Genomic DNA, 16455 nt, shown 5'->3' with positions numbered 1-16455 from the left:
TTCATTCAATAATGTATTTATTGTGTCCTTATTTGTCTACCTGGCACTGTTTTTCTAAGTGCTTGGGAAGCAGCAGTAAGCAAAACATAAGGAAAAATTCCTGTCTCTGTGGAATGCATTCTAGAAGACAGATAAAACAATAGTGAAATATACAGTACGTCAGATGATAATTGCTAAGGAGACACCCGAAGCTGGAAAGAGGGACAAAGAGTATACTGTAGGAGGCTTCCAGTTTTTAATAGCATGGTCTGAGAAGAGCTCACTGAGAGGTGACACTGGAATAAAGACTCGAAGAAGCTTGAACCGTCCTGGTTATTTGGCAAAACACTGCTGTAGCCAAAAAGAATGGCAAGTGCAGAGGCCCTGAGGAAGGGATTTCCCTGATATATTTGAAGAGAACGATGGCTAAATTTGCATAGTGAGGCACAAGTATCAAGAGATGACAGAGAGGCAAACCAAAGTGGGAATTCTGGTCACCTGGAGCATGTGAGCCACTGTAAGGCTTTGGGTTTTTAATCTCAGTGACACGAGAAACCATCAGAGGGTTGCGAGCAGAGGGAGTGATATGATTTGTTTGTGATTTAACAAGATCATTTTGGTGCTGTGTTGAGAAAAGAACGCAGGGGCCAGAGCTGAAGCTGCAAAGATGATTTAGAGGTGGCTGCAATAATCTGGGTTGGAGAGCACAGTGGTTTGGATCTGAGGGGTAGCAGTAGAGGCTGTGAGAAATGGTCAAGGTATTGACATATATTGCAGGATGAACCAAGAGAATATGTTAGATGTGGGGAACAGCAGGGCTGCTGCTTTGTACAAAGCCAGGGGATCTCAATCAAAAGCAATAAAAGGTGAAGAGGTTCTCTTTTTCCTTTTTTGAGACAGGGCCTTGCTCTGTCACCCAGCCTGGAGTGCAGTGGTGCAATCATGGCTCACTATAGCCTCAACCTCCTGGTCTCAAGCAATCCTCCCACTTCAGCCTCCTGAGCAGCTGAGATCATAGGTACATACCACCATGCCCAGCTAGTGTGTGTGTGTGTGTGTGTGTGTGTGTGTGTGTGTGTGTAAAGATGGGAGTCCACCATGTTGCCCACATTGGTCTCAAACTCCTGGGCTCAGGCAATCCACCTGCCTTGGCCTCCCAAAGTGCTGGGATTACAGGGGTGAGCCACCATGCCCAGCCAAAAAGGGTTTTCTTTGGAGATGTAAAAGCTAGGGCCTCAGTTCTGACACAAGTGAGAAGTCAAAGTTTTTGGCTCGAGCCACTAATAAAACAGAGTTGCCATTTACTGAGATGGGGAAGACAGTGGGAAGAACAAGTTGAGGGATGATCAGAGGCTCAGTTTTGAATGTGTTTAATTCCACGGGCTGATTAGCAATCTAGGTGGAGAGGTTGAGAAGACAGCTGGATAAATGACTCTGGAGGGCTGAGAGAGGGCTGGTCTGGAGGTATCAATTGGGAAAACTATTAACATATGGATGGATTTCAAAGCCAGGAGACTGGAAGAAGAAATTAGGGAAATGAATGTGGATCCAGGGTCAGCAAACTACGGCTCTTGGGTTGAATCCAACCAGCTGCCTGTCTTTGTAAATAAAATTGTACTGGAACACTGTGGCAACCATTTGTTTATCCATTGTCTCTGGCTGTTTTCCTGCTACAATGGCAGCATGGAGTAGCTGCTACAGACCCTCTCGTGGATAAAGCCCATAGTTTAAGACCTGGCCAACCTCTGGTGTGGATATGAACAGGAAAGAGTCCCAAGAATCGGGCCAATAAGGTTGGGATGTGATGTGGTTTGGCTGTGTCCCCACCCTAAATCTCATCTTGAATTGTAATCCCCATAATCCCTACATGTCAAGGGACAGAGCAGGTGGAGCTAATTAAATCATGGGGGTGGTTTCTCCCATGCTGTTTTCATGATAGTGAGTGAGTTCTCAGGAGATCTGATGTTATTATAAGTGTTTGGTTGTTTCTCCTGCATTCATTCTCCTTTCTGCCGCCTTGTGAAGAAAGTGCCCTGCTTCCCCTTCACCTTCTGCCATGATTGCAAGTTTCCTGACACCTCCCAGCCATGCTGAACTGTGAGTCAATTAAACCTCCTTCCTTTATAAATTACCCAGTTTTAACCAGTTCTTTACAGCAGTATGAAAACGGACTAATACATGCTGCTTAAAAGGAACCAGCAAACTGTAATCCCAACATTTTGAGAGGCTGAGGTGGGAGGACAGCTTGAGGCTGGGAGTCTGAGATCACCTCAGGCAATACAATGAGACCCTGTCTCTACAAAAAAAGTAAAAATAAAAATAAATAGGCCATGCACGGTGGCTCACGCCTGTAATCCCAGCACTTTGGGAGGCCGAGGCTGGTGGATCACCTGAGGTTGGGAGTTCAAGACCAGCCTGACCAACACGGAGAAAACCCCATCTCTACTAAAAATATAAAATTAGTCAGGCGTGGTGGCGCATGCCTGTAATCCCAGCTACTCGGGAGGCTGAGGCAGGAGAATCACTTGAACCCGGGAGGCAGAGGTTGCGGTTAGCCAAGATCGTGCCATTGCACTCCAGCCTGGGCAACAAGAGCGAAACTCCGTCTCAAAAATAAATAAATAAAAATAATAAAATAAATAAATTAGCTGAGCATGCTTGCACATGCCTATATGTGATGACACATGCCTATATGTAACTATCCCACATGTCCTAGCTACTGGAGAGGGTGAGGCGCGAGGGCCATTTGAGCCCAGGAGTCAGAGGATACAGTGAACTGATCACACTACCACCCTCTAGCCTGGGAGACACAGTGAAACCCTATCTTTAAAATAAAAACAAAGAGGAGAAGCCACTGCCGAAGGAGGAAATCTACAAGTGTGTGATGAATTGGAAGCAAAGTACAAAAAGTGTTTTAGGGAGGATTTAACAACCAGCTGTGTCAAATATTGCCAACTGGTTAAGCAAGAGGATCTGTCTCTCTGAGTAATGACTATCGGATGTGGTGACTTGAAGGTCACAGGTGATCTTGAAATAATTGTCTTGGTGGAATGGCAGGGATCTGAGCTGGTTCAATGGATTCAAGAACAAATAGAAAGAATGGATGCATAAAGAGGGGATGGAACAGTAGCTTGAGGAGAAGATAGAGCTGAGTGTTTCTGTTTTTTGTCTTTTTAAACCTGGGAGAAATACAGCTTGTGTGGAAGGTGAGAAATATATCCAGTTACAAAGGGAAATTTTGATGTAGGGTGGAAAGGGGACAATTGCTGGAGCAATGACATTGAGTTAAAAAAGTAAGTGGGTTTTACTGCATTAAGCAGAGAAACTTGCCTTTCTTTAGAAAACAAATGGTTCATCCATAGAAACAGGGAGGTGAGGGGGAGGTCGAATAGGGCAACATTTGGACAATGAGAGCTGGAGGGAATTTCTTTGAATGGTTTCAGTTCCTCAGTCTATTAGGTAACAAGGTCATCTGTGGAAGTGAGAACAGGTGGATGTGCTAGAAGTCTGAAGATAGAAATATTCTCTGGGAGACCGGAAGGACGAATGGGCCAGGGAAAGACAGTATTACCAGGCAGCTTTAAAAGCCAGTTCCAGTGGTGCTTCTGGCTTCCAAATGAGAGTGGATAGCACAGTGGTGTGCAGCAGCTACGGAAGGAAAGACCTAGCACAGACAGGGAATCAGATGGAGCTAGGTTGTGAATAGCTGGAAATGAGAATGAGGCTGAGGTGTTGCAGGAGTATGCAAGGATGTAACTGGAATGATCAGCCAAGGAATTTAAGCTGGGTAGAGCAGGGAATGAGGGCAATGAACAAGGTAGCAAGTCCTAGTGGGGCTGAATTTTTGGAGCTACAATACTAGAGGGAATAAACTGAAAAGAGAAGAGATGTGGTCAGAGTGAAATGTTTGAAAATGAGATTACAGAGGGGTTAGAGGTTACTTAAAAGTGGTCTTTTGCTCAGGGCAAATGGAAATTTGCATAGATCTCTTGTTTTGTTTTTCCTGAACACCCTGAAATAAAAAGTTGTCTATGATGTCTGATGTTCGCCACACACCACTTAGCAAAGATCTTGGCAGAGAGTAGGTTAAGGGCTTTACACATAGACTTTCATGTCCTACAGCCTCTGTAGAGAGGCATTTTACAGATAGGGCACTAAAGTGTACAGAATGTGAATCCTTTAATCAAGGTTGCATACTGAAGTAGTGGATGAAGCCTGGATATAGCTCAAACTCTTCTATTTCCAAAGCAATTCCCAAATCACCCCTTTCTTCTATCACCTGGTAGATCTGTGGGTCCAGAAGGCTGAAAGGCTGTCATAGCATCTTAAAGCAGCAAAATCAGGATGTCTCACCCCAAGTAAGAGGCTCCTTCCACCCATCACATTGCCATTCCATAGTCAAGATGTCCTTTACAATGAGATAGGCTTACTTTCCTTTGATTAAACTAGGTCTCTCTCTCTCTCTCTCTCTCTCTCTCTCTCATTGTAAAAAGACTTCTTGGCAAAAAATTCCTTTTTTGTCTTATCTTCTAATTCGATATCCCTTTTCCATTCTTTTTTCTTTGTAATTCTTTAATGAATCCACATTTTCCCTTTCCACAATTTCATTTCTTCTTCTACCTAACAGCATGGAACTTTCCATCCTTTTGACAGAGTTCTACAACAAAGGTTAATTACTTTATAATTTCATTCTCTTAAAAAAAAGCACACTAAAATTGCTAATTTTAACTGTGCTTCTTGTCAGTGGGTTCATGTAAATTCACTGTAATTAAACCAGATGTTTTCTTGTGCCTTAAAGTCAGGTGGTAATTTAAGGAAAATTTTCATTTCAACATAAAGGAGGACAGAGTGTTATCAAGGGAAGTTTTCTCCTCTCCTCTCCCCTCCCCTCCCATTCCCACCTCTCTCCTCTTCTTCCCTCCTCTCCCCTCCCCTCCTCTCCTCTCTGTATCTCCATTTCCACATCTGAAAAGGGGTTAAGAATGGTGAACTTTGGGGGTAGATATGAGAAATACCAAGGTAGTATATATAAAAGCAGAGAGCCCTGCACATTCAACAGGCATTTCCCTTGATACTTTTCTTGTCTAGGTCATTTTTTTTGTCTCTCCACTCCAGTTGCCATATTTGCTTTTTCATTCATTATAATGAGGCTTGGAACTAACTTAATAAGAGAGATTTAGAATTCTAGTCTCATATTTCCCAGTTGTGTTGGAGAAAATATATTTGTTCTAGATAAATCTTTACATCTTAATTAACTATAGCCTTTTAATTGAACTATACGGTGGTATGCTACTAAATGTTTCACAACCTGCTCTCCAGGGAAAAATAAAAACAAAAAGTTTGCCAATTTCCATGGTGTAAATATTTCCACCATGGTTGATTTGAAGCAAAGAATGAATGTGGCACTACTGAACTTGGAGGTGGGAAGAGATGCAAGCTAGTCTGAGTTAGCTTTGAATATAGCTAAAAGATGTCATACATCTCCCCCTTCTTCACAAACAATACCCATAAATGGGACACTATGGTGTCATGAAAAGCACATGGATTTTTATGTGGGATGGTCATTTATTCATCCATCTATTCATTCAACAATAGTTAATGAGCCCATACTATGGATGAGCAGAGTGAACAACATGAAACAAAGTTTCTATTCTCATTAAGCTTATATCTCTTATAGAGAGATAATAAAGTAATCAATATAAAGCATGAGGCAGAGAAAAATAAAGCAGAGAAGAGTGGTGGAGGTTTTGGCCAGGTATAGAATTATACATTAGGTGGTCAGGGAAGGCCCTTCAGGTAAGATTTTGAATTCTATTGATTCCTCGTCTGCACAACTGTATCAACAGCATCTACATCAAAGTGTTTGGGAACTGACTATAAGAAGGGAGAATATCAGCTCAATGCCGAGTTCACAGTCGGCATTTGAAAAACATAATTGCATTTCTCTTTACCCTTTATAATATCTCAAGACCATCTTTGTAAACATCTCAAATGTACTGAGCTCTAATAAAGTGATGCCTTCAGGACTCACTAGGGTGTGAATAGCTTTCACCCTTACGCTAAATGACTCTGGACTGCTTTACTTTTTGCCTTGTTGTTACTGCTTTTTCTGCTTTTCCTTTCACTTTTCCCTTTTCCAGGTGTTACATGCCACATCTTGTTACTACAGATGTCCTCATCCTTAGCAACATGCAGCCTCCTTCTAGCTTACTGTAACCTGAGAAACCTGATGATCGACTCATTAGAAACGTACACTTAATAAAGGTACTCATTCCTGAGGCACGTCAGTCTTCCTTACAATTCAAGTACACGAGCTTTTTAAAAAGTATGATGTTAAATGAAATAATGTATGTTTTATATGTGATTAATTATATTGAATATCAATTATATTAATTATAGTATATATTGCTATTAATTATAATCAATTACATTATATATAATTAGTATATGGGATTCTACATTTCCTTATTTGTAAAATAGAAAAAACAACACTCTTTGCTCCTTCACATTTAGTGTTAAGATTAAATGATCTACATTGCTAGTGAAAATGCAAAATCTACAACTTCTATGGAATAGTACCTCTTAACAGCTAACAAAACTGCATATGCTCTTACTCTGTGACTCTTACAATCCCACTTTTAGGAATTTACCCTAAAGATACATTGCCACAAGTACCAAATAACCTATGCACAAGCCTATTTGCTACAGTATTATTTATGATAGTAAATAACGGAAACAACCTGGGTATCCATTGGATATTGGTTGAATAAATCACAGTATTTCCATCAACACAATGAAATACCATAGAGTCATAAAAAATAATGAGGAAATTCTGTAGTAACTGATATGAAGTGATTTCCGGGATATACTGAGTGAACAAAAACACAAGATGCAAAGTATGTCAATTATGCTACCTTTTATATAAGAAGTAGGAGGAAGAAAAGTATTATGTATTTTTTGCAAAAAGAACTCTAGGAAAGATCAACCAGAAAGGAATGAAAACAGCTACCTTTCAAGTGTGCACTGGAATAGTAAAAAGAGACAGGAAATGGTGGTAACATTTTTTGGAATGTACCTTGTAATGTAGTTTTTTAATGGTGCTTTCATTTTTAATTTAATGTAAAGTTCTGAGATAATGAGCAGGAAGTGCAGGTTTGTTACACAGGTAAACACATGCCATGGTAGTTTGCTGGACCTATCAACCCATCACCTAGGTATTAAGCCCCATATGCATTAGCTATTTATCCTGATGCTCTCCCTCCCCACACTCCCCCAACAGGCCTCACGATGTGTTGTTCCCCTCCCTGTGTCCATGTGTTCTCATTGTTCAGCTCCCACTTACAAGTGAGAACATGCAGTGTTTGGTTTTCTGTTCCTGTGTTAGTTTGCTGAGGATAATGACTTCCAGCTCCATCCATGTTTCTGCAAAGGACATGATCTCATTCCTTTTTATGGCTGCATAGTATTCCATGGTATAAATATACCACATTTTCTTTATCCAGTCTATCATTGATGGTCATTGGGGTTGACTCCATGTCTTTGCTATTGTAAATAGCGCTGCAATGAAAATATACATGCATGTATCTTTATAACAGAATGATTTATATTCCTTTGGGTATATACCCAGTAATGAGATATAGTTTTGATTTTTGAAACATGCAACTGTTTTGCATGTTAAAAACAATTAAATTAAATTAAAAAGCCTAAGTGGAAGGCAAATCTTAAAATGGAAACAAATGAACATAACTGGGTATCAAATTGATAATATAACCATACAGAGAAAAGAACTGAACATTTGAACATAGTATTCTCACTGCATACCCTCAGTGGTATACAGCCTAAGGAGAGAAAAACTGAAATCTTTAACCTAACTTAGTGTAATGGCTTTATTGTTTTTTAGAGGGATTGATGTTGTAATTCTGAAACCATTTTATGTGTGTTTCAGGATGGAGCAAATGAAAAATATGTGAATATGGAGGGAGCATCAGGGTTCTCACTGTAGGAGAAGAGAGATATACGTATAAAATGTGTTGAATTTGAATCAGTATGAGCCCATGACTTTCAACAAAAATAAATTATATTTCTCAGCTCTACCTACTGAAAGAACCTAGAGGCAATAATGTATCACTGAGCACACCTAAGACATATATCTTAGTGCCAAAATACCACTCCCCACTAAAAGCAACCAGAAATCCCCAATAAGTGGTTGACCTCAGGTCTGGGGCAGGGACGTTAAAAGGATAGTCTAGAATATTTTTGTTGTGCCAGAAGCAAGGAAGACTAATGAGAACAGGTCAAAAGGACCTGGGAATTAGCTTGAAGACACTGCCACTGGCCATATTTGAGGCAATTTGAGCATCACAGAGAATGACAGTAGAGGATTTTAATACATTGAGTCGAAAATGATTTATGAATCAACCAGAAGACCAAAAACAGAGAGGAAGATGAAGAGAGAAAAGAAAGCTCTTCTATAAAGAAGAAGGCTAACTAGTAAGCATAGGGAGAATTATAGATGTGTAAATCACCCTTTTGAAGGCACCAATGTAATAACTGATTCAGGTGAAGACTCTTAGGGAGTGTTAAAACCATTGAGTGAAAGTTTTAGGGGAATACAATACTCATTCCAACTCAAAGTTTCACTTCAAGGATACTTTACAAAAGAAAAAAGGTGCTACATGTACAGTGGAGGGACTGGGTCGTTCTTGTCTTATCTAAGTGACCATATGTGGCATCATCAGTACTGGGGCTCCCTGACATTATGAACTTCTTGACAAAATACAATGAGAAATATATATCACCAATGTAATGGTTTTGCCAAAAATATCCTGAACCCTGGTTTTGTCCACAGAATCAGGCTAAATATTATTAAAAATGTAAACAAACTGTATATTACATGCTTTTAAAATTAATGCAAAATTTATTGGAGGTTAAATAGCATTGTGGGTATGTAGCAGAAAGTTCTTATTTTTAGGTCATGTATGCTAAAGGGTTTAGAAATCAACTGTCATGATTTCTGCAATTTACTTTCAAATGGTTAAAATATTGTATGTATTCATAAATACATTTACATAGCATACATCATCTATCATGTAGATGTAAGATACACACACTAGTAAATGCAGCAAAGTGTTTACAAATGTTGAATCTAGATGAGAAGTTTATAAGTCTCCTTTGTACTATTCTTTCAATTTTTCTAGCCTTGAAAAATTTCACAATAAAATCTTGGGCAAAAGGAGCACAGGAGTCGTTGTATATAACATGTCTATCCATGCTTAGCCCAATGTAGGTGCTCAATAAATAGCAGCCAAAGTGAGCTGCCAAGCAAAACCATCAACATGGTTTTCATCTTTCGAGGTGCAAGCGAACTGTGGTTTTGTCTGAGACATTTGTGGAAAAGGGAAAAATAAAGAATCTATTTAGTCTCTTATGAACAGCTGCTACCCAAATGAAGCCATGGGGCTCAGCAGCCATGAGCCTCTCTCTAGTGCTGGATTTCTTCGCAGTCCCTCAAATGCACTGAGGTGCTGAAATTACAAATTCTACAAATTCCTCAGAAGACAATTTTGTGGCACGGATGATAGCAGCACGAATTCAGCCATTCAGCCAACTCAATCCTAAAGGTTGCTTGCTGGCTCGTGGAGGGGGGTTTCAGTTAATCTACTGGAGCCATGCTATAGCCTCATCTTGTCCTTGAGGTGAATGAGTTACCCAGTCAACAGAAATGGTGCCTCCTCCCTCTTTAGGGAGAATGGAACCTAACCCTGGCATACAGCGGGGTTCTACACTGAGACCTTCCTTCAGTCCAGTGGGTTTTGAGGCAGAGCCTCAGCATAGTTACAGAACTGAGGAATCGTGTCTCGCATGTTGGTGTTTTTAGTATGATAATGTCCACACATCTCCATAGAACAGGAATTGATGTTTTATTAATGATGTTTAATTAAAATTTAGTTTCAAAGCATTCCTGCTCTCATGTTGTTTTGATAAAGGCGTTTTTTTCTTGGTGACAGGAAGAAGAAAGAGACAAGTTAAGGAACATCTTAAAGCTGGACTTGGGGTTTGCTGAGGCACAGGGAGGTAATCCTCAAAGAGCAGCTCAAGGTGGGCAGAGCATCTTTAAAAAGGTGCCCTGAGTCACTCCTTGGGGAGAACCTTATTGTTCATCTCCTGAGTCCTGAATTTTCATGCTGATTTTCAGCAGTGACTTCTCCCTCTCAAACAACCAGGAATTCCCTGTGAATATCAGTCACTGAACCACCCTTTTGCCCTGACTCTGTTTCTCATATCAGGCACCAAGCACACTGCCACTTTTTGAGTGTCTGCAGTGTATTTCCTACAACCAGTTAGATTTCTAGATGTCTGGACGTGTCTAGAGCTCTGAAGAGGTTTCCTAGGGGAGTTGGACAGTTTCTCAGTTGCTGGGGCTAGATGCTCCTTTGTGAAGAATTCCTTTTTTTTTTTTCCTGTGGTTCACCAAAAATGTAGTACCTTATAATATGCTGGGTGTTAGTCCAATTTCTTTATATATCATCCCACTTAATGTGCATGAGAATCTATAAGATAGGTACTTTATTCCTTTTCTGTTTGAGACGGAGTCTCGCTCTGTCACCCAGGCTGGAGTACAGTGGCGCGATCTCAGCTCACTGTAACCTCCACCTCCCGGGTTCAAGCAACTCTCCTGCCTCAGCCTCCTGAGTAGCTGGGACTACAGGTACGTGCCATCATGTCCAGCTAATTTTTTGTATTTTTAGTAGAGATGGGGTTTCACCGTGTTAGCCAGGATGGTCTCGATCTCCTGACCTTGTGATCTGCCTGCCTCAGCCTCCCAAAGTGCTGGGATTACAGGGTGAGCCACCATGCCTGGCCAACTAATTCCATTTTATAGATGAGGAAACCAAGTCACTAAGAGGTTACACAACTTGTCCAGGCATGCTTGGCTCCAGAGTGTACATTGTCTAACAGTGAACAATTCTACATGCTGGAGGAAGGGGCTACACATTTCTGAAACAATGAAGTCAGGTCTAGGGAAATCTTCCTAGAACTTGAAGTTTTACACAGTCTACTCCAAGGATGACCCCAAAGTCCAGTGTGTGGGGTCTGCAAAGAGGATGGCTATGAGGATGAACTGGAGGGATGGATTATGAAAGTAGACTGTGTAAAACTTCCAGCTCTAGGATGGGACATGGTGGAAGTGAGAATTAGAGGCAAGGTAAGAAGAGGCTGGCACTATTTCCTTTATCTTCTCATGAGATTTTGCAGCTGAGAATGTGAATCTGGGTTCTACTCAGGGTCATAACTCTGAGGTATTTAGAACTTGCTTACATGAAGCAAGAGTACTAGATCCTACTGGATCCCAGGAACACACAAAGAAAGAAAAAAAGTAAATGAAAAAAAGAAAACAAGTACTAAACAGAATTGCCACAGTAGAGGTGCTGTCTTCAAGTTCTAAGGCTAATCTGAGTCAAGTTGGGTATTTTCTTTATGCAACTGACAATGCCAGTGCTCTGGCTAGACCTTTCAGATCTCTGTATACCATTTTTGTGAGCCTCTATTCTTTACCTGCATGTGCAGAAAGACAAGTTACTGAAATTTTACCTCTGAATCTCTCCTCCCCATCCCAGACCCTAACTGTTGGCTGACAGCTTCCTTGCCTAACTTAGGACACCTGTGATGCATGGCCCACCCTGAACAGTTCCCTGAAGGCTCAAGTTGCAGCCAGTTTTTGCTAGACTTGGCCAAAAGTTGCACCTTGACTTTCTCCCCTTCCTTATCCCACTTCCCTCACTCCCCCCCAAGTCTGCCCTGGGAAAACTTTCTTAATCAGTCACTTGCACATGAATCTTCATCTGAGTCTGATTCTCGGGAACTATCTAAAGCCATCCCACAAGGCAAGGGGCAGCCTGGGCTGGCTGGAGGGGAAACTGAAATATGGTCATGGGGAAGTGTTTCTTAGGTAAGTCCTGGAACTGGCGAATTCTATGCTATCACTAAGGTAACTGCAGTGAACCTGGGAAGAAACATCCAAGTCAATCTGCGGCAATCAAGGAAAGCTTCCTGGAGGAAGTAACATCTGAGCAGACTTGAAAGGTCAATAGAGGTTTCCTTGCAAACATGGAGGAGAGGTCATTCCAAGCAAGAGAAATGGCATGGGTAAGGACAGAGAGGCAGGAAAAGTTCTGTGTTTTAGCAGTAGTGGCTCTGGGTTCTTGGAGTCTCAAGTTATGAGGAAGATTAACTGCAGGAAGCACACCCATTAGAAACTTGTGGGGTATGGAGGTGGGGTGGGTTGGGGAGGGAAACATGGAGGCTCCCAGGCTGACTTTCAGGTCTCTATCTTGAGTTACTAGGTGCAGTTCATTGAGTTGAGGAACACAGGGAAAGTCAGTATCGAATTGGAGATAAGTTCATTTTCAGATACCTTGAGTTTGAGATGACTGTCATCCAGTCAGGTGAATATTCAGTCCTGGGTGCATCCAATGTGTATGCTAAGCTTTTTATATGTATTTTCTGTTTTTAATTCTGACATAATTCAGCATTGTCTGACTTCCAAATTCAACATGTTTAAACAACGTGATACATGTTTTCTCTTTCTGGAGGCACCAGTGCAGTCAAACCTTGGACAGAGAAGGTGGTTGATACAGTTTGGGTGTCTGTGCCCTCCCAAATCTCACGTTGAATGTAATCTTCAATGCTGGAGGTGTGACTGGATCATGGAAGTGGATCCCTCATGGGTTGGTGCTGTCTTCATGCCAGTGAGTGAATTCCCCAGAGATCTGGTTGAGTGTGTGGCACCGTACCACCAATCTCTCTCTTGCGCCTGCTTTGGCCACGTGGTGTGCCTGCTCCTACTTTGCCTTCCACCATGAGTAAACGCTCCTCAGCCTCCCCAGAAGCCAAGCTATGTCAGTGCTATGCTTTCTGAACAGCCTGCAGAACTGTGAGCCAATTAAACCTCCTTTCGTTATAAATTACCCAGTCTCAGGTGGGTTTTTTGTTTATTTGTTTGTTTGTTTTTCTTGTAGAGAAAGAATCTCACTCTGTTGCCCAGGCTGGAGTGCAGTGGTGCAATCTCGGCTCACTGCAACCTCTGCCTCCTGGGTTCAAGCAATTCTCCGGCCTCAGCCTCCTGCGTAGCTGGGATTACAGGCACATGCTGCCATGCCTGGCTAATTGTTTTGTATTTTAGTAGAGACGGGGTTTCACCATGTTACCCAGGCTGGTCTCAAACTCCTGAGCTCAGGCAATCCACCCGCTCTGGCCTCCCAAAGTGCTGGGATTACACGCATGAGCCACCGCACCTGGCCGCAGGTGTTTCTTTATAGCAATGTAAGAATGGTCTAATACACTGGTATAAAGCAAGAAGAGGGATGGGGATACAAAAGGGCCAAAGCTGAGTGCATGTCTATGGCAGAGCTGTCACTGTGATGGGAAAAGCACGCCCTAGAGGTGTGCAATGCCGTTTACATAGTCCTTCACTGAAGACCTTGGAAAAGAAAAGTATGTGTGAGGGAATTAAAAATGTAGGAAAAATAAAAGCCTCATAACTGACTGCCACAGCCTTGTGAACAGATTCAATATCCCCATTCCCATGTAAGCTTTCCTCCCTTGCTCACCGTCTTCCTCAGTCTGCACCACCAGCTCCTCGCTCTCCATTCGGCCCTCGGGGTTAGACAGCAGGAGTCGCAGCCGGATGGTCATGAAGGGGCGCAGGCCTCGCAGGGTGTAGTGGGAGGAGGTCTGGATGACCTCCTCGGCCTCATACTGCTGCTGGTTGAACACGTACTGGTACTGCACGGTGAGGTTGTAGCTATGGCAGCGGGTCACCGCATAGCCGAAGGGCTCCCACTGCAGGGTCAGCTGCCGGGCTCGGATGTCTACGATTTCCACATTCTGTGGGCCATGCACCGGATCTGCAAGACATGCAGGCAAGAAACAAGGGCTCTGAAGAGACCATCGGGAAGCTGGGGTACATGTTCTGCTAAAACAGGGAACACAGATATGTTTTCTAAACATATCTCCACCATTCAATCACTGTCATCATGATTTTTGACACATGCAATATAGAGAACTTTTTTCTTTAAATCAATCTCCCTTGTCTTATTTAAATACATGCAGCTAATAGAAAGTATAAATATATAAAAGGAAAATGTCATCAATAAATGTTAACCACAAAAATAAATGTGAAATTGTTAAATTCTTAAGGGTGCATCAGAATGCCACTGAAAGCCTTCTTGGTACCACAAACAGTACACTCTCCGCTTCTGGGACATGCTTATTTAGACAGCTGCTGAGGGCTGACCTGCCTCCTTATACTGAATTCGGCCACAGCCTGTTCCCTTGGAGGTCAGCCTCTCCTCTTCAGCCAACAACATCCAGATGCACAAGCTGGAAACTGAGTCACAGCCTCAACCCGCAACACCCAGTTTACCAATGCAGTCATCGTGACCCATTAACTCTGCTTTGGGATTTCCTCTCCTTTCCTTGACAACACAGTTCATCATTTCCTAACCTCCTACAACAGTCTTCCACCCGTCTTTGTCTCCTCTCTACTTTCTTCCTAAGCGGCCCCTCTGGGAACATCATTGTAAAAGCAAATCTGAGCATGCCTTCTCACCCTAGTGCTGTCTCCCACTCCACACTTACTATTGATCTTGGTTTCAGATCACCATCCATAACATTGTCCATGTCTAATTTTATTACAAATATTCTGTTTATACTTTACGCACATTAGATTTTTTTCTTATATAAAATAGGTTATAACAAACAAGATGTTTTTCAAAAACTCTCACATGTAAAGCTCATTTTATGTTGAGGTTTAGGCATTTGTTTTTTGGGGTGGCTTGTTTTGTTTCTTTGAGATGGGAGTCTGACTCTGTCTCCTAGGCTGGCGTGCAGTGGCATGATCAGAGCTTATCCCAGCCTCAAACTCTTAGGCTCAAGCAATCATGATCCTCTAGCCTCAGCTTCACAATAGGTGGGCCTACAGCATGCTTGGCTAATTTTTTTATCTTTTCAGATATAGGGTCTCTCTATGTTGCCTAGACTGGTCTCAAACTCCTGGGCTCAATTGATCATCCTGCCTTGGCTTCCCAAAGTGATGGGACTGCAGGCATCATCCACCATGCCTGGCTCCTGGCTCAGGCATTTGTTACGGTAGAAACATGACTTCTCATGTGATAGATACCCCCAGAAATTCTTGCGTCAGACTTTCTTATCTGGGAGGAGTTAGGCACAGGCTAGAGATTAAATCAGTACCTCTCCCCATACCTAAAGGACTTTGCCCAGTTATATACCCTCTTTGGGTCCACTTTTTATTTCATTTGTAAAACGATGATAATAATAGTACCTAACTCATTGCAGGGGGAAGGGAAAATTTGATGAGATGTTTGTAAAGCAGTTAGAATTCAAACTTAATAAGCACTCTACGTATGATAACTGGGGTGTGTTGTTCATTTTGCAGTAATAGTAATAATATATATGTAATAGTAATAATAATAGTGTTCCGTATGCTGTGTCTACCTTGAATGCCTTGTGAGTGGCAGTGCTGGGAGCACCCTTATGCAAAATGATGGAGCAGGGTTCCATCATTGCTCCAATCCCCTCAGAGCATTTAGGGATAAGGCTACCTCTGCACCAATGCAGCAATAAGAAAGAGGAGGTGCTATTGGTGCTAGTTGATCTGTCCCTATGGGGAAAATGTCCTGTAACTTGTGTCAGAGTCTAATTGATCTGTCCCTATGGGGAAAATATCCTGTAACTTGTGTCAGAGTCTTACCAAGGAACATAGTTCACAGGAATGTCAGGGAACCTGGTGAGCCAGCACAGAGCTGCCCACGTGGCTGTAGGAGTGAGGGTGTTGAGGAGAGTGGGCAGCCCTGGCCCCTGATCAACTGAGGAATTCATGGTCACTCTTACAGCCCAATTACTCATGCTCACAGGTCCTTTGTGCAAAGCAGAGCCAGCATCCCAAAATCAAATGGGTGACTCTGAGAATGTGACATTGAACAAGCTGTTGCTGAGGGCCTACTGTGGGACGGAAGGTAAAGTGTGGTCCCCGTAGTTGGGGATTATGATTGGGTGGGGTTGTGGCTGCTGGCTAAACACTTCGCAGTTGTACAGACTGCAATGAGAGCAGATGTACAGGCACAGAGAGAGCAAGAAACGGCTTGCCTGGGAAGCCCCAAGCATCCCCACCAGCCTTGCCTAGCTGGGGCCTGTCTACTTGTCCAGGTGCCAGAACTCTCCTGGCAGGGAGCCACTGCCCCTGTTCAAGGCCTCTTCAGTACTCGTCCCCTGGGTTTGCTCTCCAAACTGATGCCAAGCCCCTATACAACATTCACCCACATGGTACTCACCTCCCTCCTGAGGCAGGGAGAAGAGGAACACTTAAGACCCATTTAAACCCACGGCTAAGACCATATTTTATTGAATATCTTAAAATGTACCACATCCCATGTTAAATATAATTTTTGAGATCTT

The 16455-nt window shown here is 42.4% G+C and overlaps 1 protein-coding gene and 1 long non-coding RNA gene across 17 annotated transcripts in view; one reads left to right on the top strand and one right to left on the bottom strand.

Moving 5' to 3' along the window:
• PTPRT (protein tyrosine phosphatase receptor type T) overlaps positions 1 to 16455 on the bottom strand; it is a 1114373-nt gene that overhangs the window by 386654 nt on the left and 711264 nt on the right. For all 15 annotated transcript variants that reach the window (XM_008017080.3, XM_037983051.2, XM_037983053.2 and 12 more), the window contains exon 8: positions 13590 to 13886. In XM_008017080.3, coding sequence (XP_008015271.3) covers positions 13590 to 13886 — 297 coding nt within the window. The remainder of the gene's footprint in view (positions 1 to 13589; positions 13887 to 16455) is intronic.
• LOC140709055 (uncharacterized) overlaps positions 1314 to 16455 on the top strand; it is a 76940-nt gene continuing 61798 nt past the window's right edge. For both annotated transcript variants that reach the window (XR_012089386.1, XR_012089384.1), the window contains exon 1: positions 1314 to 2076. This is a non-coding gene — a long non-coding RNA (uncharacterized lncRNA). The remainder of the gene's footprint in view (positions 2077 to 16455) is intronic.

The sequence above is a fragment of the Chlorocebus sabaeus genome, chromosome 2 (genome assembly GCF_047675955.1).
Source record: "Chlorocebus sabaeus isolate Y175 chromosome 2, mChlSab1.0.hap1, whole genome shotgun sequence".
In the NCBI taxonomy this organism is placed as follows: Eukaryota; Metazoa; Chordata; class Mammalia; order Primates; family Cercopithecidae; genus Chlorocebus; species Chlorocebus sabaeus.
Note: the sequence above shows the minus strand (reverse complement) of the source record. Positions and strands in the feature narration are given on the sequence as shown.